The following is a 24,703-nucleotide window of genomic DNA, read 5'->3' as shown; positions in this document are numbered from 1 at the left end:
CATGTTGCTATCAATCGTGTATCTTTATTTATTGAATAGATAGCAAGTACATGATAATACATTGTTAGAGGTTAAATACAGTGAACGCGAAGCTCGACTGAATCTAATCTGGTCCATGAACAGAAACTTCGGAACGATATTATCTGGATACCGTTGATTACTGACCTCCTTATTCCTGGCGTTCACATGTATGAACATTACGTCACACGAATACATTACAACGACGTTTTATTCTTTATCACGACGTGCTGGAGCTAACTCTTGCGCCTTCATGAGTGACCAATGAAGGACCATTCTGAAACGTAGTGATAAAGATTACATATAGAGAAGTTGTTTTCCAAATGAAGGTTTCATGCAGTGGCGATTAAACAGAATGATTGGATTCTTATTTACAAAGATACAATGTTATACAAAATACGCGAATCTTGTAGAGATAAGATATATTTACAGTGTAAACACAGATACTTAACTTGTTCATCTCAATTGCTTTGACACCAGTATTAACATTAAATATCTACATAGACACACCGGCACATATAAACAGTCCTTATTTACAGGTAGACCTTAACGTCCAGGTCTTGGACATATATAACGGTGTTACATTACTGACAAGGTCAGGATGACTTGGCCCAGTGACCGTGACACACGGGTTTGTCAAGTTTCACAGCCGTCCAACAAGGAAATATTTGCAGGGCCACATTCCCCATACATGTATGCAGATTAGAACGAGTCAGTTGATACTGGTCACAGTTGACAGATCTAGATATGAAAATGACAAACTTCTCTTGGGGCGGAAACTATCCGTGGCACATTTTCTCTCCTGATCAAAACTGTCAACAACACGACTAATATAACTGCATTTCTTCAATCGCAAAAAACACACACACACGCACATGCGCGCGCGCATACAGAAAGACACAAACAGACACCTACACACAAAGAGTGAGACTATAATACTTATGAGCATAGCGTTATAGATTCCACCATAACTCCATGCAATGTAGAGGTATTTAGATTATCACAAATCAGTTGAAAACCTTCATGCACAAGTATGCTCAAAATCTAGGGAAACATGCTCATATCGTAAGGTATTATGTATGTGAAACAACCTTCGTGAAAATTGTACATTTCTCTGTGGTCTCGCGGATTCACGGATTAGATACGAGTAAGCAGCTCTCACAGATTACGTATAGCATATTACTGACTAAACACTTCATAAATGAAAGTATGAGTTTGAGCAGGTATCAGAACGCTGTGGTTAGTACGATGCATTGTGAATATAGGTATATGTCTCACTCTTTATTTATGTTGATTTATTAGAGTGCTACCCCCGTCCAAAGTACAGAGCTGTTAACACATTCGTAGTGTGTCATGTAGAATAACGATGACACTAACATGAATATTTAACATTAACATAATAAACTTGTATTTCATCCTTACACATGTGCTTCCTTGACCAGACACATCATGGATACGGAGATGAAGGAGCCTGGTTAAATCATCTGCTGGTCTAACTAAGCCTTTGGTTTAATTTCTACATGTATATCTAAAACCAGTTGCTTTTGCTGGAATATTGCTGGAAACCTTTTCACTAATCACTTACTCAATATACAGACATGAGGCAAGCCATTTTTGCTTTTTTTCTGAGGTATTAAATAGAATTGAGGACTTTCTAGCAACCATCATGTGTAAGCCCGGGCTTCCTGCATAATGGTAGCTGCGCCCCCGGACATAATATACAGACATAATCCAGTGAACCGTAATATGTGTCACGCAAACATGCAATCAAACAAAATGTCCTCTGCAGGAATGTCAGCAGCCCTCAAGTGGCTCTCAGCTACACCTGTCCTGCAAGAAACGCAACATACAAATACACAAATTCATGTTTGATCACACGTTTCCTAGACATGAATCAACGTGACGATAATCCAGCTTAATCTTTATTGAAATAATCATTTGGATACTGCTAGTATACGTAGTGAACGATATCGTTGCATTTTGTTTGTCCCTGATTACATGTAATTAGAGGCATTTTAGTGTTTGCGGAACAAACCTATGATTTAACAGATAACTGAAGTATTTTTTTAATGACCTTTTTACTCGTTCCGCGTTACACCGTCCTGGCCCTACCTGTGGTGGGTGTTGGAGTCTCTCAGCCGCGTGTTGGGGAATCTCTGGCAGAGGTAACTGAGTGCGCCGCCTGTACTTGTCGTTTTCCTGTTCCAAAATTACATTCCGTTTCCGTTTCTGGAAGAAGACACGATCTGCTAAATATATACTGATCAGCAAAAGAAACGCAACATTGTCTCTGGCTCTTTGTCCATTGTTTAAGCAGAAGACATAAACATGAATAATGCGTTAGTTTTGCTATACAGTATACATATCGCAATTATATCGTTCTAAATATTGATGCTACAGTACAAAAAATATTTGATCTGGAACGTAGCTGCAAGAGGTTCCTATTAAACAGCTAAGACAAGAAGAAGTCATTAAATAACATTTAGAAGTGATGCACACAAGACAGACAATTGTATGGATGTCCTCATAATAAGCCATTGTGTTGCTCGTTTTAAAGAAGCTGACATCCATGAAAAACTCTCTGTCTTAAAACGGGTAGAGTCTATAACAAGATAGTTTAGTTCTTTTAAATGTAGGAACTCCCAACAAATTAAAAGAGTGCGCCCTTCTTTAAGAACACCGGGTATCATCATTATTTGATGGTATTCTTGATATAGGCATTGTAGGAATCGCGTAATTGACAATTCCTATATATATGAAAAGAATACCACTTTTAATCTAAATACACAATTGCAGGACAAACCAGATGACTGCATTTGTCATATGACTAGTATAAGAGGCGCCTTTGCCGGAGAGTGGTGCCTTGCTACAGCGTGATTATAGAATGAAAATCCATTTCCCTTCACAGCGCAGCAGTACTTTCAAGTGGAATGCACACCGTACAACGACAATCACCTGTACGACTGCGTAGATATCGTTGGCCGCCTCGTCTGTATCCTGACACGCCAACGTCTTCTTATCACGGGACGCGAGCGCCTCTATCAGAGCATCGTGCAGAAATACGTACTGCGCCTGTGATTAAAGTTCCTAAAGTTTACAATTCTGTTCAAAGCTTAGACATAAAATAAACAGCAATAAAATAAATATAATCATCTAAAACGTCGCAAGGTAAAGGACAGAGGATCTGTCAGTTTAATAGGGGGAGTAGTTTTTGAAGGTCAGGCCTATACATACATAGTAAGATTGGATAGATAAGAATTCCAAAGTGCCCACATATAGGACACACTACAGATATTCAAAGAATCAAGCCAAGCAATGAGCTCTTCCGTTTATCTATCAGATATGATGACTAAGACACGACATGGTGGCGTTGTTCCGATCCTTGTATCAGAGGTCAAGCATATTATGTGGCCCAAATAAGTAGTGGGCGCCATGTTATGGAAATGTCAGTTAAAACGTTCTTTAAAAGAGTCATTCTCTCACAGATATCCATTCCATTAAACCCGACCATGTCGTGTTTGATAAAATAAATGAAACAGTGTGAGTCATTGGATTTTCTGCCCCTTCTGCACTTTTTTAAAGGGAGACAAATATGGTTGATCTGATTCGGCAAAAACACAGTAAATATGCAGACCTCGGTTATGTACCTTCCAATCTCTCCGACTGACACTGAAAGTGTATAATTTGGACATTCTGGGCAATGCAAAAGGCTGTGCTTACGCCAAACCAGACTCACTCTGTCAGGGTCACCCCGACCTTCTCTCTGGATATTTTCATTTCAACATGTACCATGATTATTCAAGTAAAAGGATCAGGACACATTCATTTCACCTCTGAGCTCTCAGGGGAATATACACCCATAGCTGTTGTAAGGCGAGCAGACTATCACTCACAAGGCTATCCCATTTCCCATCCTACTGGGTACCGTTCATCGCAAGGGCGAAACATTCTGAATCCAAGATACAAAAAGCAACCATCCATGAAATTACTCTCTGCGAACTTTGCTGATTCATATCTGGATGGAGGAACACCTCACCTCAGTCTGTATTAGATCCATACGCTGGTGCCGGAGCCTGACGATGCACTCAAAGACATCCACCACACCTTCCGCGTTGGCTTGGGCAATCAGATAGTCCAGTGCGATCCAGGTCCCAGTTCGGCCTATACCAGCACTGAAAACAACATCAACGATTTTGAACTGCAGATATTGCCTGCATGAAATATACTAGTACATTTCACAAGTGTTCTTGTAAAAGTTTAACGGTTTTGCAGTACATGTGTACAGAGCAATACCCATTTGAACTGATAACGAAACTTCCTTGCTGTCTTTCCCCCAGGTATCACATCAAGAGACGAAAAGAAGAGACAGTACTTGATGTCTGGTACCTCGTTATTAAGGAAACGAAGCATAAAATTGTCAGAAAGGAGTCATTATACTGTGTCTCAGGTGAATATCGATAATGATAAATCAGTAGGAAAGAAAATCCGTCATCAGCCCTGACTATCTACTCCCAATTTCCACTAACAGTTGTCTACAATTGGGTGCCTGCAGTAACAGGGTTTCATTGTAGACGGTCTACGTGAACATATTTCAGATCAATGCACTACAAGTATGACGCATACCTGCAATGGACAACCGCTGGGCCTTTACTTTTTGACGGTGCGTTCTTGACCATTCTGTGGAAGTCCACCAACGTCCCGACATTTTCTGGTACACCTTTGTCTGGCCACGCTGTGAAGTGGTAATGCTTCACGGTTCTGATAGGGTCTTCATCCTGTGAACCGTAGCGTTAGATGTCCGAAACATGAGGCCAAACAAACGGGGTTTTACGGGAATATCCGAGCAAGGAAACGAAACACATGTCCAGGTTATGTCACACATAGAGTTTGCCTTATTCATGTCATCACTCGCAGTAGAAATGCTAAGCGTGTTATTGAGTTTGGTCCCTTTGGACAGCTTTTCAGTTAGGAAAGTCCAACCTTGTTGAATGAGTGAGTGAGTGTAGATTTACGCCGCACTCAGCAGTATTCCAGCCATATGGCAGCGGTCTAAGTAACCGAGTCTGGACCAGACAATCCAGTGACCAACTGCATGAGCATCGATATGTGCTATTCGGAACCGATGACATGTTAACCAAGTCAGCTAGCCTGAACCCCCGTTAGTCGCCTCTTACGACAGGTATGGGTTAATGTAGATCAATATTCTAACCCGGATCTTCACGGGTACCTACCTTAGCGATAAGTAAGTGTACAACATATGGAAAAAATGTCCCAAAACATTGCAACATTTTATTTGAGGTACTGTGGCAAAGGAACGGGCGCAATCAAAGATAATCATGTGCAAACACGCGTCCAAAGCAGCAGGGCTGTACAGATGTGTGTCAAGGAAAAGGAAACACTTAGCATGCTTGTCAAGTCAATGTCACGGGTCAGGATAACCTTCCTGCTCAGCGCCCCGTTGTTGTGTATGAATTGTTTGATAACAAAAACGAAATTGCCTACAATGTTTGTGGTGGGATAAATGATCTATTTTGAGATACCAGATTTGTACAATGATCTGTAGTACATATTCCTCACAGAAACTGTTTCTTATGATTTGAGTGGGACAACTAATTATAGCATTGCGTTGAATAGTATGCCTCTGTTTTATATAACGTATAGCACGAGAAAAGCATGGTTTACTGATGTCAACTTCTTTATTGTGAAGTTGATATCCATAAAACTTGTTTTTCTCATGCATTACATTTCGAAATGGCCTTCAAAGATATCGACTTATAACATGGACTGTCAGCTTAGGAAAGACCAAAGTAATGACAAAATTTAACGTTTACAGACGATTATTTATATGTGTGCACACTATAGTCAGGTCGGGACTCGATTTACACACATGAGATCCAAGGACATTCTTAAACAACTTTTCAAGGAACATAACCTTGCCAAATCTTTAAAAGAGGACAAGGATTTGGTTCTGACAAGAAAGCAGATCATATTCATGGCGTAATGGAATTCGAACCTAGGAAGAATTCTTCACAACCAATGAAACGAAGCCTCTACAGCGTATTTTCAGCCCCCACACAAATGAGTTCAAACGCACCTCTCCAAGTACAACAATGATTTTTACATCATATTATAATTGTCAAAAAAAAGCAAGAAAAGAAAAAGAAAGAAAGAAACGCATGGACGAAAAATCTGTTGCGAAAAAGGCGTTTTTTCAAACGACATAGCACGACACCAACGTCGGGTTTCCTGGCTCTCATCGATCAGACCAATCTCTTTCAGCCTGTTCCATACAGTTTGACCGGATATCCTCTGAAGTCCAGGCACCCTGACTGCTTTGCTTTCACCCGTGGCAGTAAGATCACGCAACTGTAGCATCTATATGTTCCGATCTTGAGCTGCAGTGGTAACTCGAGGTCTGCCTTACGGGGACGGTCATTTGATATATCTGTTTGGTTGCAACAAGCTGCAAGCCATGATATCTTGCTCAGACTAACATTCAGACGCCTGGCAACAGAAGATTGGTAATCTCCAGCATGCATTCTTTCAATGCATGGCGATGTTCCGTGTCGCAGAGTCTTGGCGTGACGTCGTGATTTGACCTTGAAACACCTTCAAAACGATTGCCAATTTCTCAAAGCTATCTGGATTTTTATTGTCAGATGGTGGATGCTCTTTTCTTCGCACAATTTCAACTGTAAGGTGGTTTCTGTTGCATTGGGGCGATGCTTGTCTGATCATTGTGGGAAATCTCATCAAAATCATCATTTTCAGGTAAAATTGACGTTTTGCTTGTGCGATTGTGTACAATCATGTTATCAAGACTTTTGTTGCATATTTTGACGATTGTTTGAACATAATAGGTAATTAATAGATATTTAAAAGTACAAATCGATCGCCTGTGCGTTTCCTTTTGGGGATAGTATATTTGCAATTAAAAAATACTACCCTATGTGCCGAGAACGTCATCACTTATATCCAGCCTCAAATTACAGCTCACTGCTGATAGCATAGGACCCACTATGACAGATAAGAGACCCCGTGAGTCGTGATTGTGTAGTTTATCCTTACCCCGTGTACAGAAAACGTCCTGACTTTGTAGTTCATCCTTACCCCGTGTACAGAGAACGTCCTCACTGTGTAGTCTATCCATACCCTGTGTACAAAGAACGTCCTGTCTGTGTAGTTCATCCTTACCCTGTGTACAAAGAACGTCCTGACTGTGTAGTTTACCCTTACCCTGTGTACAGAGAATGTCCTCACTGTGTAGTCTATCCATACCCTGTGTACAAAGAACGTCCTGCCTGTGTAGTTCATCCTTACCCTGTGTACAGAGAAGGTCCTGACTGTGTAGTTCATCCTTACCCTGTGTACAGAGAAGGTCCTGACTGTGTAGTCCATCAGCTCCTCCTCGGCCACACACTGGACGTGGACATCGTCGTAGCTGGTGCCTGAGTGGCCGAAGTCGGGCCAGTATTTCTCACACTTAGCCTAGAAAAACACAGATGAGTGCTCGTATCAACGGACGACTAAATAATGCAGGTACTAAGTTTAAATATGCAAGATTTCATTGTTTACACACCGAAATATACAATGCGATATTTTGACTGAAAAAGGGGTGTATTTCCACCAGTTGCATGTGTTACTGATCTTCATAACGCTATTTTCCGTTTTAAGCCCAATGGAAACATCGGCCGGACAATGGCTGTTCTCTAAACCCTCAGCGTTATCATGTTGCAAGTATAGACCGACATGCGCAAATGTAATGTTCATAAACACAGACTAAATCTGTTCGATGCCTCAAACATTATGATTACTACAGAATGTTACTTAGACATTGTTGTTTGCATTATGTTGTTTAGTATCTTACCTTTCCATTTTCAACAAAGTTTGTTAGCATAACTATTTTACTCGTCTCTAGCTCCCATATCATTCTCCAGAAATCCCACATGACGTCACCGTATGGACCTGAAAGTATGCATGCACTGGTCAGGTACACGAAACCAGTTTTATGTGACTTTGCTCATAAAATCGCAACTGGTCACGAAATGTTCATAGATTCAATTAGATAAGCAGAAACGTTTGGGAAAGGAAACGTAATCGAAAGTAGGGAAATAATTAGCACCCACGGTTACCTTGCGTAGCTACAAATGCCCTCGCCCGGCCGTATCCCTGAAAATAACGGGATCGTGTTATAAGTACCCGATTATGTTGCAATGGTGTAAAATTATCAATAGGCCCAGTTAACGCACACGTTGTAGGCTTGGCTAAACATAGGAAAATTCTCAAAAAGTATCAAATTCATCACTAATGAATTGATAGGAAAACTGGCCATGATGCTGGACGTAAACTTGAATACGGAGCGAAAACACATTCGGAACCAGGTCATAAACATGAAACTAGTCAGCTAGAGATCAAGTTTTGCTATCGTACGAATCCAATCCAATGGTTTGTCGGGTTCTTTTTCTGTAAATCAGTTCATATATGAGCTACAAGTCAATTGTATTTTTAGTTAGGATTTACCTATTCCCGAATAACATCGTATCCTTTTTGGTCAGATTTTGCATGTGAAACTAAAGGGAAGATTATTGGATAATCCAACTGGCATAACTCTGTTAAGAAAGTCAGATTCTTTGTGGATAACAAAGGTATGGACTCTTATACCGTTGTCAAACAAGGGTTAGACGATATAAGAATCCACGCGGTATAAGAAGTTGTTATCCATTAAGAATCTTACTTTTTTATTACTTACCAACTTGTAAAATGCAAATCAAACAGGGAATCTTTACTTTAGAACATGACATCCTCTTAAATTGAATGTCTCCAAAACTTTACAAGATCTGATTAAACTTTAAGATGTTATACACCGAAAGTGAAGTTATGTGATGGAATATATTTGCAAGGACACAAGACTTACTTCAAAGTAATCAATGAGCTGTGTAATAGCACCAAATAATAGAAATCATAAAAAGATATAAAATCAGGCTTGTTCGTTAAATACTCAGATATAGAATACTTGACGTGAAATGACAGCCACATAATGCTGTGATCTATATTTGTATACTTACGTGTATGTAGTTAGCGTTGATGTAGTCGGAACCAGGAATGTTGTGGACAAACTCCAGTTTGACTCGAGAGTGGTCGTCTGAAACAAAAATGGAAAGGAATTTACATATATCGTAAAACATATCGATTCCTTCAAAATGTGAGACATTAAAATTTTATTTTTACCCGTGGGACACTCGTGGTACGGCTTCAGCAACACGTACTGGTCGTAACCTGATCGAACTCGGTTAGTAGATGTTCATTATATCAATCACTCACGTCTGGTCTAGATTGGGTTATTTTGGTAACTGCATGATACAGATTCAGTCAACTTGAGCGGGGATTTGGATGACAGAAAACAAACAAGGAAATGTATAAAATTCTCATTTCATTACACTTTCGACAACAAACAATTCACAATAGAAAATAAATATTATTTTCAGGTACAATTCAACATATTCTACGATTGTACTTTTGAAATGATCGATCCTCTTACATAAAAGCTGTGTTATCATACTTACATGGTAGTATGTTTCGGTATCTGTTCTTGAAAGCATTTCCTGGCATTCCAGCTTCGTCACATGAGCCAAGTTTACCAAACGGAAGATACTGGAAACACAGTTGATGGTAAGCGTGTACATACAAACACACGGGAGCTGCGAGGTGAGGTGAAAGTGGGTTCAACTTAAGATTATTTCGCTCATAACGACGTTCATGCATATGTGTGTGTGGCTGCTTGTACTGGCCCAGACTTAAGCTGGTTTTTAGTGCTAGCTCACTGAGATACCATGCCGCATGAATACCCAACTATGACACAACATACTGACTCCCAGCCGACCAGTCCCTGTTGGTACCCATTAAAGCCGACCTCCAGGCAGGGACCAACACGTATCATATTTGAACGTCTTTTGGTATGATGCGGCCGGGGATAGAACCCGTGACCCTCTGCGGCCCAAGCGGACGCTCTAACCACTAGACCACCGTGGCGGTCCAGGAGCTACGAATTAGAACCATCACATCACCAATTAAAGAAACGTGTGTTATGCGATACACTCTGTCTGAAAAGGTTTCAGGGATGTTGACAAAAGTATTGCTAATCAGCCAGTTGAACGCCTTTGTTCATTTATTCTTTATTCACTTTGTCAAATACTCACAAAAAACTGTTTGGTTAAACCATCGTCGATTTTCATCTTAGCAACAAAGGAGCTGAGGTTCTGAACTGGAACCTCCGTTTTCCATGTACAAACAGGATAAGACGAGTCAGCTGGACAGTGTGTTCCAGGCGACGAAACATCAGACTTTGATGAGTTACTGGACGTGGGCGAACGAAAAACCTCTGTCCCCTTTCCGCCCTTTACACTGGTGCCAGAAGAGACACTTTGTTCTTCCATGTCATCCATGAGGGACTGTACATCATTTGTGACCGCAACAACAGATCTGTGGCATCCTGAACGATGAAATAGAAGTTTCAGGTGTATTTGTGTAGTCTAAACACACGATGTCAGAACAAAAATAGCACACAGTCTTGACCATTTTCAGAAACGGGATATGTAAAGGAAAAAGCAGCTAGGATCATTATAAATATGTTATAAATGAATCACTGATAATGTGTGATATGCAGAAGATTGTACTTGTAGAATTAATAAAGACCGTCTCGTCTCTTTCGCGCCATAAGTGTTTAGTGAGCTCTGTGATGTAGCGCAAGACACCTATAGGATTTAACTGTTAACTCTTTATACGGATTAGAACAAGTATACGTCAGTTGGTTACCCTTCGGACTGTTTTCAAATGCTGGGTTGTCTGAAGTTAATATGGTTGATTTCTTTGAAAGATAACGGTAGCATCGACCTCTCAGTTTGCCCGGACCTTTCATATTGCTTCTGGAACCAAAGACAATAATACACAGAATGAAAAAACTGCACTTACAAACACTTCATACATCGTGTTGTATTCCAAGAACTTTAAAAGCGCAATGGAGAAGTATCAAATATCACCATGGTGATATCTTCCTCAGAAATGATATCATTGGGCAACTTACCGTCTCAATACAAAGAATGCCAGTATGAAAAGAATCCCAATCAGAAGACAAGGAATGACAATCCAGAGCATCTGCATCCGAGTTGATACTGATAACAAAGATCCAATAAACATCGGTATATGTATCTGTTAACATCTGATAACACTTTGCGATAAAAACCTAATACATAATTAAACGCATGTACAATGCTTCCATAGTATGAAAAACCCATTAGTTTGGGTGGCATTTTTGAGGTAGAGACGTACAAATTAGAACAATATTTTATGGAGAACAACTTCTCTAATTGAGTGAGTGCGACATGTCCATACAGATTCTTGCACTATTGTCAAGCAGGAGTCATACATGAAATGGATTTCACTAAATGCAAATTCATCGACGCCATTCACTTCAAACACAAGTCATCCCTGATCAAGACTGCTTCATTCCATCCGCTTCTGCAGCACTCCTCCACCAAGCCCAAACTAGTGTATAAACATCTCATCCTTCATTGTAACTCCTTTATTTGTACATCTCTGGCTTCCATTCAGTACCCTTGGTGTACTCACTGGCTTCTTCAGCTTACTGCTTCACCAGTCATGGCAATCATGTTGTTTTCTTTGTCACTTATGTTTTCTTTGATTATGATATACATTTCCTCTACTTCACGCCTATCACTGCTGCTTGACAACGGCACAAAAATTTGTACCGAAACGTCGCTCTCACGCAATTAAAGGAGTTGTTATCTATAAAATATTGTTCTAAAAAACGTTTGTTTCACAATGATGGATGTACTATAACATATGCCGTAAGTATAGGTTATACGACTCGTATGTGCAGTTTAATCCACGAACTGGTTGGTTATACTACTCGCCGCTTCGCGGCTCGTAGTATAACCAACCAGTTCGTGGATTGAGCTGCAGATACGAGTCGTATAACTTACTTACACTACGACAATGAAGAAAGAACTCCCAGTGAAGGTGAAAAATAGCAATAAAAGTTGCTAATATTAACACGTACTCATTTTTGTCACAATGCTTGCGCGGGTGTTAAATGAACCGTAGTTCCTATATTAAACATATGACAATATGTCCTCTGAATTTGTTTTGACTTAAGGTAGAATCTAAGTGCCAGTGTGGGAATTAGTTTTTGCTGTTTCGTGTTTTGCATGGTGGCACACCAGGGGTAATACGGCACAGATATGTAGTCACGTGCCGAACCTATCGCCCGTGCACAATTATCACGTGCGTCAGCATCAACATTAGTCGTGTGGCTCGTGTGCAGTCGACCACGTTGGCATTTTCATCAGATGGCGACGATGTTGTCGCTTCTTCCGACTGTGAAGATGACGATGCATTCAAGCCCGTAACATGCATGTCCAGGTAAATATGTCAAATATGTTGATAATAATGGACAACAATTATCGGGAACATTTATCCGTACTACAATAGGCGTAGGGACCGTTCATACATTTATGGCTAGTGGGGAGGTTGTGGATTTTATACAGAAGCATGTATATTGTGTGAGCGACCATTATGCAGGATATCTTCAAAAGCGACGACACCACCACTATATTAGCGGAAGTTTCATCTTGAATATTTTGATGTACAAATTTGCTGAGCCCCTAGCAACCACCACCACCCTCACCGTAATCCCCTTATTTTAAGCGTAGCGAGAAATTCGTTCTAGTATTTTCAACAGTATTTATTGGATTTGTAACGAAAAGATACAAAATAAAGTTGAAATTAATTCTTTCAATATTTCTGGTAATATGTAGTTGATAACGTACATTTTCTAGACAACGGTGTGGATGAGCAGTTGATCGCACAGAATCAATACAATCGGGGAGTATAAAAGTGTTGACGAGCAACAGGATGAGATGGTGAGCAACATTCTGAGCAATGGAAGTAAACGGGTCATCAAGACTGTGCGAGGGCGACGACCACACGTGACGCGGAGTCTTTGGAATTTACGGTCAGTGTCAAGGTTGCATATTTGTAATTTCCGAAATAAAGGTTAATTTGAACTTTTGCTTGTCCGTGTCTCTTTAAGAAGCAGACGAACAGAAGAAAATAGTCCCCGTAGTATAACCAATATTTTGGTTGGTTATACTACACCCAAGAACAAAGCAGTCGTGGTGTAATTGGAATTACACGTTCTTAGTAAAGTACAAACACTAGTACTTTTTTGGATAAGTGCCATTCTGGACTCGAACCCTTATAGTCAGGTACATAATCGCCAGCACACAAAGTCAGCCGCCTAACCCGCTCAGCCACCGCGACTTCCACAAATACTGACTGGTAGTCTAGACTGTCTACTTTGTGGACCTGGCACCCGTGGCGAGCCACCTCCTCGTGGTGGGTGCTGGGTAACGCTAAGTGCTCGCCAACCCCCCGTGTGGATCCGGGGGCATATTTGGTCCACCAACCCGTTTGCCGTGGGTTGCGGCCCTGTGTCGGTGGAGGACGGGAGTCTGGGGGTTGAGGGCACTGGGGGCCTGTGACCGCGTTCCCTTTGCTCAACACACCCCTTCGACCCTTACTTCACCTAGACGGGAGGTTGAATGGGCCCGGTTCAACCAATCGGCTGGTCATGCCAAGCCCTGTGCATAGATTATAAATTTATTTATCATTGCACAAGTATGATTTGGAACTGATTTTGATTGATTTTGGTCTTGGCTCTAATATCTAAAACATGTTTGATGTTGAATTATGTTGCTTTGAACTTTGCCTAGAGTCTTATGCCAGAAGGCGATGGCTCATGGGCCAATCTGGTAGACTAATTATTTCTAATTCTTCTACTGGAGTATATCATCCGGGTATCCTTGGTGCTGCAAACTGGAGGCCCGCTTGCTTTAGCATCGTCCTTGTGATACTCCGTGGTGGGTGGGGAGCTCGGATGATGAAATCTACATAACTAACCATGGCTTACGAAACCCCCACTAAGAAGAGCAAACGTCCTCTCGAAAATGATCCCGTTGACGACCTCAGACCGTCCAAACAAATTGATTATTGGCCACGTTTCCTTGTCATTGAGACCAAAGATAACACACCTTTGAAGCTGAACCCGTTTGCTGTGTCTAAAGGTATCCAAGGCATTGCTGGCGAAGTAAAGAACATTCGACGATTACGTTCTGGTGCGCTGTTGATTGAGTGTGCCAGAAAACAACAATCAACCAACCTTTTGAATATTGACACTTTTGTTGGTACTCCGGTTACTGTCACGGCCCACAAAACACTCAACACCAGTAAGGGAATAGTGCGAGATCGTGATCGATTGCTTGCAGACATGTCTGACCTAGATATCGTTTCCGAGATGAGAGATCAGGGTGTACTATATGTCAAACGTTTCTCAACCCGTAAAAACATAAACACATATCTGTTTTCCTTCTCATCGCCTACTGCTCCAAAGTCACTTAAGGCAGGGTACTGTAATCTCAATGTTGATACATACATTCCGAATCCGCTGAGGTGCTTCAAGTGCCAAAAATTCGGCCATGGTGTAAATACGTGCACATTGTCTGTTGTGTGTGCTCATTGTAGTGAAAAAACACACACAACAGAAGATTGTGACAGCCATGTTAAAAAGTGCACAAACTGCGCAGGGGATCACCCATCTTTCTCTAAAGAATGTCCTGTGTGGAAACAACAAATGGCCATTAACAGAATAAAGTTTACACAGAACATCAGTTTTGCAGATGCAAAGAAATTGGTCCAGAGCTCAGTACAAACGGAAAGCTATGCTTCCGTTGCCAGACCAAACCCAGACGCAACATCCACAATTATGAAATTATCTGCAAGCTGTCAGACAAACTTGACTTGGGTGAACACGGATTCCCCTCAACCTTTGTCACCTGCCATATCTACTCAAACTGCAGAATCACTTCCTGGTACATCTCAGATTCAATCAGCAACATCCCCTGATCATAACATATCTTCTCAGTCATCAACAAGGTCTCAACCCAGTAAAACAAAAACTAAGAAGCCTGATTCTTTGAAAAAGCTAAGTGGCAGAGCCCCAAAAGGTTCAGAGAATAAAATTCAAATTTACAACAAATATGGATCACTCGAAGACATGGACGTGTCTGAAAACGTCCGCTCTAGGGCACACAGCCTGTCGCCGACCAAAAAGGTGCGGGGTAGATCCCCAATAAATCCCCCCAAAAGATAGGTTATCAGAATAATATTATTCAGTGGAATTGCAGAGGACTAAGGACTAATTTTAATGAATTGCAGCTTTTAATCCAGGATTTTACACCGTCAGCAATGTGTCTACAGGAAACATATTTAAAACACACTGATACTCTCGACCTCCGTCATTTCAATGCATACCATTATTTTTCACCTCCCGGTGATAGGGCAAGTGGAGGATCATCAATCTTGGTACGGCAAAATGTTATACATAGTTCAATAGCGCTTAAAACAAATCTCCAAGCTGTAGCTGTGCGACTTACATTACAAGTTGCATTTACGCTTTGTTCATTGTATATTCCACCTTCATACACTGTCCAGTTAACTGATCTACAAGCTCTTTACAATGAACTTCCTAAACCCTGTATAATCATGGGCGATTTCAATGGCCATAACCCACTCTGGGGTGGTCCTACTACGAACACCAAAGGTAAATTACTTGAGGATTTTCTTTCAAATAATGATCTCTGCATTTACAATGACGGATCACATACATATTTACATCCTGGCACAGGGACATATTCAGCTCTTGATTTATCAGTTACTGACTCTAATCTCTTAAATGAATTTGAATGGTCGGTTCACGATGACTTGTGTGGGAGCGACCATTTCCCTACAATACTAAAACCTGTGAGCCCCTCTGATGTACCTCCATCATCACGATGGAATTTTAAAACGGCCAACTGGGCTCTATATGAATCTCTCTGTACTGGCAAACTTAATCCCGAACGTTTTATTACTGCTCCTGATGCTATTAAATGTTTTTCAGATGTACTCATTGACATTGCTGATGAGTGTATCCCAAAGTCTTCTGCAGTTCCACATATTCGAAAACCATGGTTCAACGATGAATGCAAACAAGCTAGAAAGGCAAGAAAAAAAAGCAGAACATTATTTCCGTCGCCACCCTATGGTGCATAATTTAAATAGATTTAAAATTTTAAATGCTAAAGCACGGCGTACCTTTAAACAGAATAAACGCCAATCTTGGCAAAATTATGTATCTAAAATAAATTCTCGGACACCAATGTCCAAGGTATGGAACATGGTCCAGAAAATTAAAGGTAAAGGTACTAAATCTACTGTCCATCATCTTAGGCATGGAGATCAATTGCTTACTGATAAATCAGATATTGCTAATAAACTAGGTGAAACCCTTGCTAAACACTCTTCCTCTTCCAATTATGTACCAAAATTCCAGCAATATCAAAAACAAGAAGAAAAGAAAACTATTAATTTCAATTCTGATAATGGGGAAGATTATAATGAAACTTTTTCTATTCATGAACTCCATACTGCTCTTGATCAAGCTCATGACACTGCTACTGGAGCTGATAACATACATTATCAACTCCTGAAGCACTTACCAGAATCCTGCCTAGAAACTCTTCTCAATATTTTTGATGATATTTGGACATCGGGTAACTTTCCTCCGTCATGGCGTGACGCCATAGTAGTACCAATACCTAAACCTGGACGTGATCATACGGATCCATCCAATTATCGACCTATTTCACTAACTAGCTGTGTTTGCAAGACCATGGAACGCATGATAAATAATCGACTTGTTTGGTACTTGGAAACAAATAACCTTATAACTGATATACAGTGTGGTTTCCGCAAAAACAGAAGTACTGTCGATCACTTAGTGCGTTTAGAATCATTTGTTAAAAACGCACTAATTAATAAACAACATGCTGTGTCTATCTTTTTTGATCTCGAAAAAGCATATGACACAACCTGGAAATATGGTATTTTACGAGACTTACATGACTTCGGCTTGCGAGGTCGTTTACCTCAATTTATAGCCAACTTTTTAAATGACAGACAGTTTCAAGTTCGAGTGGGTTCTACCCTGTCTGATCATTACAATCAGGATCAGGGTGTTCCACAAGGCAGTATTCTGTCTGTCACACTTTTTAGCATCAAGATAAATAGTTTATCAAAAGTTTTAAACGATTCAATTGATGGATCGTTGTTTGTGGATGATTTTAATATTTCTTGTCGTGGTAAAAATATGCATACTATTGAACGGCAACTGCAAATGTGTTTAAACAAAATAAATAAATGGTGTCTTGAAAACGGCTTTAAATTTTCTAAATCCAAAACTAATTGTATACATTTTTGCAGAAAATATAAGCCACATAAGGACCCTGAACTATCTCTAGATGGCACTCCCATCAAAGTTGTAAAGGAGGCCAAGTTCTTGGGCCTAATCTTTGACTCCCACTTAACATTTCTGCCTCATATTAAATCTCTTAAAACTAAATGCCTGAAGGCTCTTGACTTGTTGAAAGTTGTTTCCAACTCAAAGTGGGGCGGGGATCAGGCTACCCTCTTACACCTATATCGATCACTGGTCCGTTCGAAACTCGATTATGGCTCCATCGTATATGGTGGAGCCTGCAAAAGCAACCTTAAACTTCTTGATTCTGTCCACCATCAAGGTCTAAGACTTTGTCTTGGGTCTTTCAGAACGTCACCTATTGATAGTCTTTACGTTGAGGCCGATGAACCATCTCTTACTCAACGTCGTATAAAATTGTCTTTACAATACATTACTAAATTATATTCTAACGAATCTAACCCTGCCTATAACTGTGTGTACAATCCGCTTTATGAGGATTTGTATAACAAAAAGTCGTCTATTGTCCCCCCTCTTGGGCACAGAATTAAACCATTTATTTCTTCTGCTGGCATTGAGCTGGAAAGTATATCGCCTTCCCGTCTTCTTTCTTCTCCTCCTTGGCAATTGGTTAGGCCACAAGTTGACCTAACCTTAACATCATTTAAAAAATCAGAAACAAATGACTTACAATATAAACAAGAATATCATCAATTAAAACATCAATATAGCAATTACAAACCCTTATTTACAGATGGATCCAAGGACGGTGGCGCAGTGGCTTGTGCCACTGTCATTGGATCCAGAACAATATCTTCTAGATTACCAGATAATAGTTCTATTTTTACAGCAGAAGCTAACGCCATATTAACAGCTCTTAAATATATTCAAAGACACCCGAAACGTAAACAGTATATAATCTATTCAGACTCTCTCTCTTGCCTTCAGGCTATTAAAAATCTTTCTTGTAAACATCCACTTTTAATTGAAATTATTGAACTGTATAATAATCTTGCTACTGGCCAATACGACATCGTCTTCTGTTGGATACCCAGCCATGTAGGCATTTCTGGTAACGCAATGGCCGATCTTGCTGCCAAGGCAGCACTCAACAAATCTGTGACACCACTTCTTATTCCCTACACTGATTATAAAACTACCATTAGATCTTATATCCGTGATCTGATGCAGAAGAAGTGGGACACCCAAGTTGGTATAAATAAATTACATGAGATAAAACCTTACATTGGTTATACCCACTTGGGTTGTCAGTCCAGATTTGAAGAGGTCATACTACGACGATGTCGTATTGGCCACACTAGATATACCCATGCATACCTGTTAAAAGGTGAGGATCCTCCGTTTTGTATCCCTTGTGATGAGAGAGTCACGGTCAAGCATATTCTGCTTGACTGTGTCGAATTCTCCATCACAAGGGATATGTATTTTACAGTTAAAACTATGAAGGATCTTTTTACCAGCGTTAGTTTTCATTTAATTATTGGTTTTTTAAAAGAAATTGATTTTTTGATTGAATTGTGAGCAATATGTTTCTGTAAAAAGATGTATTTTAATAATTGGTAGTTTGGATTCGTAACTAGAATTGTTAGTGGCTGTACCCTCAAAGGGGGTTGAAGTATTGTAAAATTATTGTCCTCCTGAGAGGGTACGTAAGTCCAAAAACATTCATAGTAAATTTAAATCTACCAGGCTTTTAATCGTAGTATTCGTGTTGTTTTAATTTTGGCTAGCATATTGTACACTCGCCAGCGGCTGAAGGGATGGTGTAAATCCAACTAGGGTCCATGCAGGTAGCAAAGGTACTGTAAGTCCCCATGGTCCCTAGTATGGTGATCTACCTTCTGTTGCTGGCGATCTATAGCCTGTTTTTATATTGTATTGTCTGAATATTGATATTAGTTTTAACTTTCCAAGCTAGTTTTAATTCAAATTGTGATACTGTAGTTGTTTTACTGTCCTTTGTCGACAGGTTTTATAACACACATATATTCCTTTTCAGTGGTTTGTTCCCGTCACGATATGGCTGAAATATTGCCGATGTGACGTTAAATATTAAGTCACTCACTCACTCACTTTGTGGACCAATCTGATAAGTGAAAATTGGCACGGCTCCCACGGCCAAAGGTTATGATTACATAATGCCATTTAGAAAGTGGTCCAATGTGACATATGTCATATTTAGGATTACACCTTCTTAGTAAAATACAAATTCTAGTACTTTTAGGTACTGGCAATTAGATGCTTGACCCTGAGGGTGCGGGTTCGAATCCCGGATGGGACTCAACCAAAAAAGTACTAGAATTTGTACGTTACTAAGAAAGTGTAATCCCAAATATGACATGTTACATTTGACCACTTTCTAAATGGCATTGTGTAATCACAATGTATGTAATGTGAATGATTCTAGTAATGATCATTGACATTAAAATTCATAATTACTATAATATCTACCATTACAACCGCCTCCTTCCCAGCCTTCGGAACAGGTAAGACAATGTCCTGCTCTATCGCACTTGCCGCACCTGGGAGAGCACCTGCTGCTGCAGTTGTCTCCGTAGTAGTACTCCTCGCATCCCAAACATCCAGCATCAACTCTGTCACACCTGGCACAATGTTTTGGACACCTCCTATCACACTGGAAACCCCACCAGCCGTCCTTGCACCCGTGTGTACAGTTTCCCGAGTCACGGAAACATTTTGTCTTTAAACAGTTTGCATTGCAGATGAGATGGCACCGGAGTCCATGGGCACCAACTTGACATCCGTGTAGGCACGATCCAGTAGTTATGTCACATGTACCATTTAGGCATGTATCGCAAGATTTGTCACATCTTTCCCCGTACCAGTTAACATTGCAGGAGGTACATGTGATCCCATTTTGGTGACATCTCTCACACTTGTCTGGACACCGAGTGTTACAATGTAGACCTCTGAATCCATGTTTGCATCCTGCACAGAAAGCTCCATATTGTTCACAGGAATCTGTAGCACAGTTGTCTGGGCAAGATGTGTTACAGTGAGATCCACTGTAGCCTGTGGTACAGTTGTAACAGGAACCATTACCTTGCATGCAAGAGCTTGTGCCACAGTTAGATGGACAAAGTGTGCTACAATTATAACCTGAGAAACCATTCTTACAGGGAGAACACGACCCATCAGTTCTTCCACACAACTCTGAAGCACAGTTTCCTGAACATCTCATGTTACATCTGTCACCATACCATTCCGGAGTACATCCCTTGTCACAATATCCAGTATTCCGTAAGCACGTTCCACTTTCACAGTTTCCATCACATGGAGAATCACATTGTAACCCATACCAGCCAGTGTTACATCCCCTTGTACATACACGTGTGTCGTTACATTCTGCATTAACACATGTCTCTGGGCAACGTATGTCACAGGTACTACCTAGATATCCCTCTTTACATTTGCAAACACCGGTTTCAGTACACATACAATTGTCATATGTCAAACTACAATCACTTCCCCAATGACACTGTTTACATGTAGAATGGCATCCCCCAGTCCACCTGTGACATGTAGATATGCATCCAACACTGCAGGTTTCATTACAGTCACGACCCCACTTGCCGTCTGGACACACACATGAACTGTTGTAGGAGTCAGTGTATATCAGTGGCGGCTTGTCACAGGATTCACATCTTCCCTGAACTGTTTCGTAGTGGCCACTTCCACAACCTGCACAATCAAGCTGGACAATGAGAAATGTGTCTGGAGAATCTGTTGACAATTCATTTTGATTGATTACGTAGACTAATCAAGTATTGTTCTCGGTTGATTTCAAGGAATATCAAGTATATCTAAACACTTGTCAAACTATAGCAATGATATATCGGAATTTAAAAAGAAAACCATCGTCTTAGGATAATTTGAAAACAACATGGATTTTTCTGTTCTGATATTACACGTAACATGGTAGTGATTAAAAACAAACCTTCTTCTGTACAAGTCTTACAAGTCTTCGCACATAGAAAAGGAATTCCCGGTTGTGAACAATCAGTCGTCTTGCAGGTATGTCCTAAGTTGTCCACACAAGATTCTAGATAAAGGCAACGTTAAATATGTAGTGTTTTATGCCAATAAAGTGTGGTGTAAGTATATATATGCGCAGTGACTAAGTATTATCTTCTCTAAGACAGGTTGTCTTTTGTTACCCTTTCTCAATCGCTGTGTTTGCAATACAGAATGGTTGGCAAATAGACATCGGTTGAATTTTGTATGTTCGGTTTCACATACATGTGATCGAAAATCAATTGGTATTTCCCATATCAGTGTAAATGAATCATATGTTGACTGTATTCCTTACACTGCCAAGGTGCATTTTCCCTTATATAACTCAATACGACGTACCCGACCCTGCTCTGTGCCTTGCAATGATCACAATCCAGCAGTGAAAGATCGCACGTATCTGCAATTGGGAATGTACAAATTACCTGACTGTAAACAATATCACATCACTGCATATGAAAAACATTTGTAGAAACTTACATGCACCCATTCTGAAATACATCCTGACACAGCTGTGCATGTTCGTAGTTAATAACCAGTTTAGAATTTTGGAATGGAATAAACATCAGGATTAAGATATCAGCAAACAGCTTCTTCACCCCCTCCCCCTTCCAAGCAACTTCTATTTTAATACACATCAAATCGCTTTGTGGAAGTGACAATTATATATGCAAGGAGTATTTTCATTTTCTCTCATCCCCTTGTATCCTTTAAACGCATGAGACGTGCGAATTTACAATAGCAAATCATTACAACTGTGTAGCATTTCACATTATACTTTACAGCTTTTTTTTCCAGTGTATGTGAACACGTGTCAGAATGCTAACAGTCCTTACCTCACAGTTTGGGGTATGAAAACATAAGAACGGACATTGATTGAATAAACTCTCCCAGCAAATCTGTCGTTGGCGTCATTTGGTAGTATGAGTAAGCAGAAGGAGCACACCACGCACCACTCAGTGTAAGCCACTGAAACGCTCCCCTGTGTCATGCATTGTATGTAGCACTGGTTCCGTTGGTGAGTTGGTCCAGTATAAACATAGACTCGATTCATAACAAGTTAAGGCAGAGTATATACATATCATGATTCTTAATTACCTCCATATTTCTCCTATTCCTCAGCCACGAATAATCCTGCAACATGGAGTCTTTCCTCTGTGGTGGACGGCGTTGTCACTGTAATAAAGTTAGCCTAGTCACATACTGTATCCCTCTACACTGCACCACAGCCGTTAAAATGAATCATAATTTCCATTTCCCCGTTCACTCAGAATCGGAAACACAATCACATCTGTACCCGGATATGTAATGGGTTTTTCCAAACTATTTATAGCTATGAACGGGGTAAAACTTGACATATTTTACTGAAATATATCGAGATAAGCATCACAAAGCAGGTTACAATGGAACAACGTGAACCCAGTTCGTTTGTACATAAAACGACTCCACTTAACGAGCTTACCGACACGTGTGACGCTGAATGTTATTACTATTCCTACACACATGGTGTTCACGGTGTAGCGTTCTCAGCTTTTTCACTCTGACACTCTAGGAACAATTAGGAATAAACATGATCATTTTATGTTTCATACGTGCAATTAATTTGTACATTATGTTGTAAACTTGTGTCTCTAATGCCATAGAACGCAGACGGAGTGTAAATAACCTTCAGTTCAGATAGGAAGTGATAATCAGAGCCCATTGCTGGAATCTGATTATTTGTACAATCCTTCCAACCAGAGGCCATCAGAGCAGGTAATGAAAGACCTCCGGTTTCTGACAACGATGCCAAAAATAACGTTACTGTTATAAAATCTAAATTGGATTTTTTTAATGAAATAAAAACAAACAAAGGTGTCGGTTTTGAAGCATTTACTGATTATATTAACTAATGGCATCCACGTGACATGGGTTCTCGTTGTAGCGTTCTCGGTAAGAAGTGACAATGGGAGCCAGTAGGTGGAATCTAATTACATGTGCAGTCCTTCCAATCAGGCCCTGGACTCGGGATTTTATACCAAACGTCATCGAACAAGGATTGAGCCATTAATTTTAACAACAGCAATGATACTGAGAAGTATCAATTGTACAACTCTTTCGGGAAGCAGACTGTCAATATATGACACAACGTGGATTAACAAATGGGATTATCATTAGTAAATGATGTCATCCAAGTGACTCTAGATACAGAAACGTCACAGCTGCTATATAATTGACCTTTGGGATAAAATATTTCTTCAGGCAACAGTTTCCTAAATCGGACGCAATGACAATATTGAAGTATAGTAACTGTTCCGGTAAATTCATACTGTCAGTATTAACAGTCAGGTTCTCGATTCATAAAGCGTTAACCTGAAGACCTCTCGTAACTGATAGGCTTACACATGTCACAGAGCTCCGAACGCTTTGTGGAAACTGGGATGCTTAATCATTAAGATAGGTGATGATATACTTAAGTTTGATTCTGCAGCGTAAAATGAACTGATTTGTTTTCGCATCTTTGTTACATGCTTTGTTACCTTAGTAAAATCACCTCTATTGATAAAGAAAGGTAAGCACCTTGCCTAACCCCCGACCCGCCACCTGATCAAAACACAGTGTGATATGTTTGGTGAACCAGTCCAGATCGTGCCAAGATGCACTTGGTAGTGGGTTTGTAATTATAGCTTGGGAAATAGCACCGAGTAGGTGGAATTAGGACAGGGGGGTCTGTTCCTCCTTCCTTTCCATTTAGTCTGACGTATATTCTAAAGGTAACGCTATTCAAGCTTGGCAGCGCAAGGAAACATTTCTACTTTCACTTTCGGGTGTAGACGTCAGTGCTCACCTGACATGTAGTGATATTTGTGAAGGAAACCCTGGCCTGTAGAAATGCAATACAATGTCACATTTTTGCTCCACCTATTTATTGGGATAACAAATGCACAACTGGACATTTTGTTTGTCGGTTCACGGTGGGAGTAGTGGGATACACACAATTACTGCTTGCATACATATGCGTGCATTTTCAGATGAAGACTTATTGGCCTTTGCATGTGTTTGTGATGGTGCAAAGACAATACTCACCTTTCCGTGGACACCCGTTAGCAGTGCAAATATATACATAGTAGTGCATGAACACAAACTTGTGATATAGTCAAAATCGGCAAAATAGCGAAGAAAATTATGAATGGATTACTAACAATCAGTGATGAAGAAGGCAACCTTGCCATTATGACTGGAATGCTGACTCTGATCATCAGTAATTTTCAGTGGTCCATT

The 24,703-nt window shown here is 40.3% G+C and overlaps 1 protein-coding gene across 1 annotated transcript; it reads right to left on the bottom strand.

Moving 5' to 3' along the window:
• LOC137278487 (uncharacterized) lies at positions 1 to 22,723 on the bottom strand. The gene is made up of 17 exons (XM_067810842.1): positions 22,541 to 22,723; positions 21,785 to 21,842; positions 21,369 to 21,473; positions 19,862 to 21,112; positions 11,099 to 11,186; positions 10,831 to 10,940; positions 10,215 to 10,507; positions 9,582 to 9,669; positions 9,084 to 9,160; positions 8,151 to 8,187; positions 7,886 to 7,983; positions 7,381 to 7,506; positions 4,642 to 4,793; positions 4,055 to 4,190; positions 2,974 to 3,090; positions 2,131 to 2,247; positions 1 to 1,848 (listed from the first exon to the last, which is right to left on the bottom strand). The coding sequence occupies exons 1-17, from the start codon at positions 22,583 to 22,585 to the stop codon at positions 1,834 to 1,836; spliced, it is 2,913 nt and encodes a 970-aa protein (XP_067666943.1). The 5' UTR covers positions 22,586 to 22,723; the 3' UTR covers positions 1 to 1,833.
• Between the last annotated feature and the right edge of the window lie 1,980 nt (positions 22,724 to 24,703).

This window comes from Haliotis asinina, chromosome 3 (assembly GCF_037392515.1).
Source record: "Haliotis asinina isolate JCU_RB_2024 chromosome 3, JCU_Hal_asi_v2, whole genome shotgun sequence".
Taxonomy (NCBI): Eukaryota; Metazoa; Mollusca; class Gastropoda; order Lepetellida; family Haliotidae; genus Haliotis; species Haliotis asinina.
This window is presented reverse-complemented; position numbering and strand designations above follow the sequence as displayed.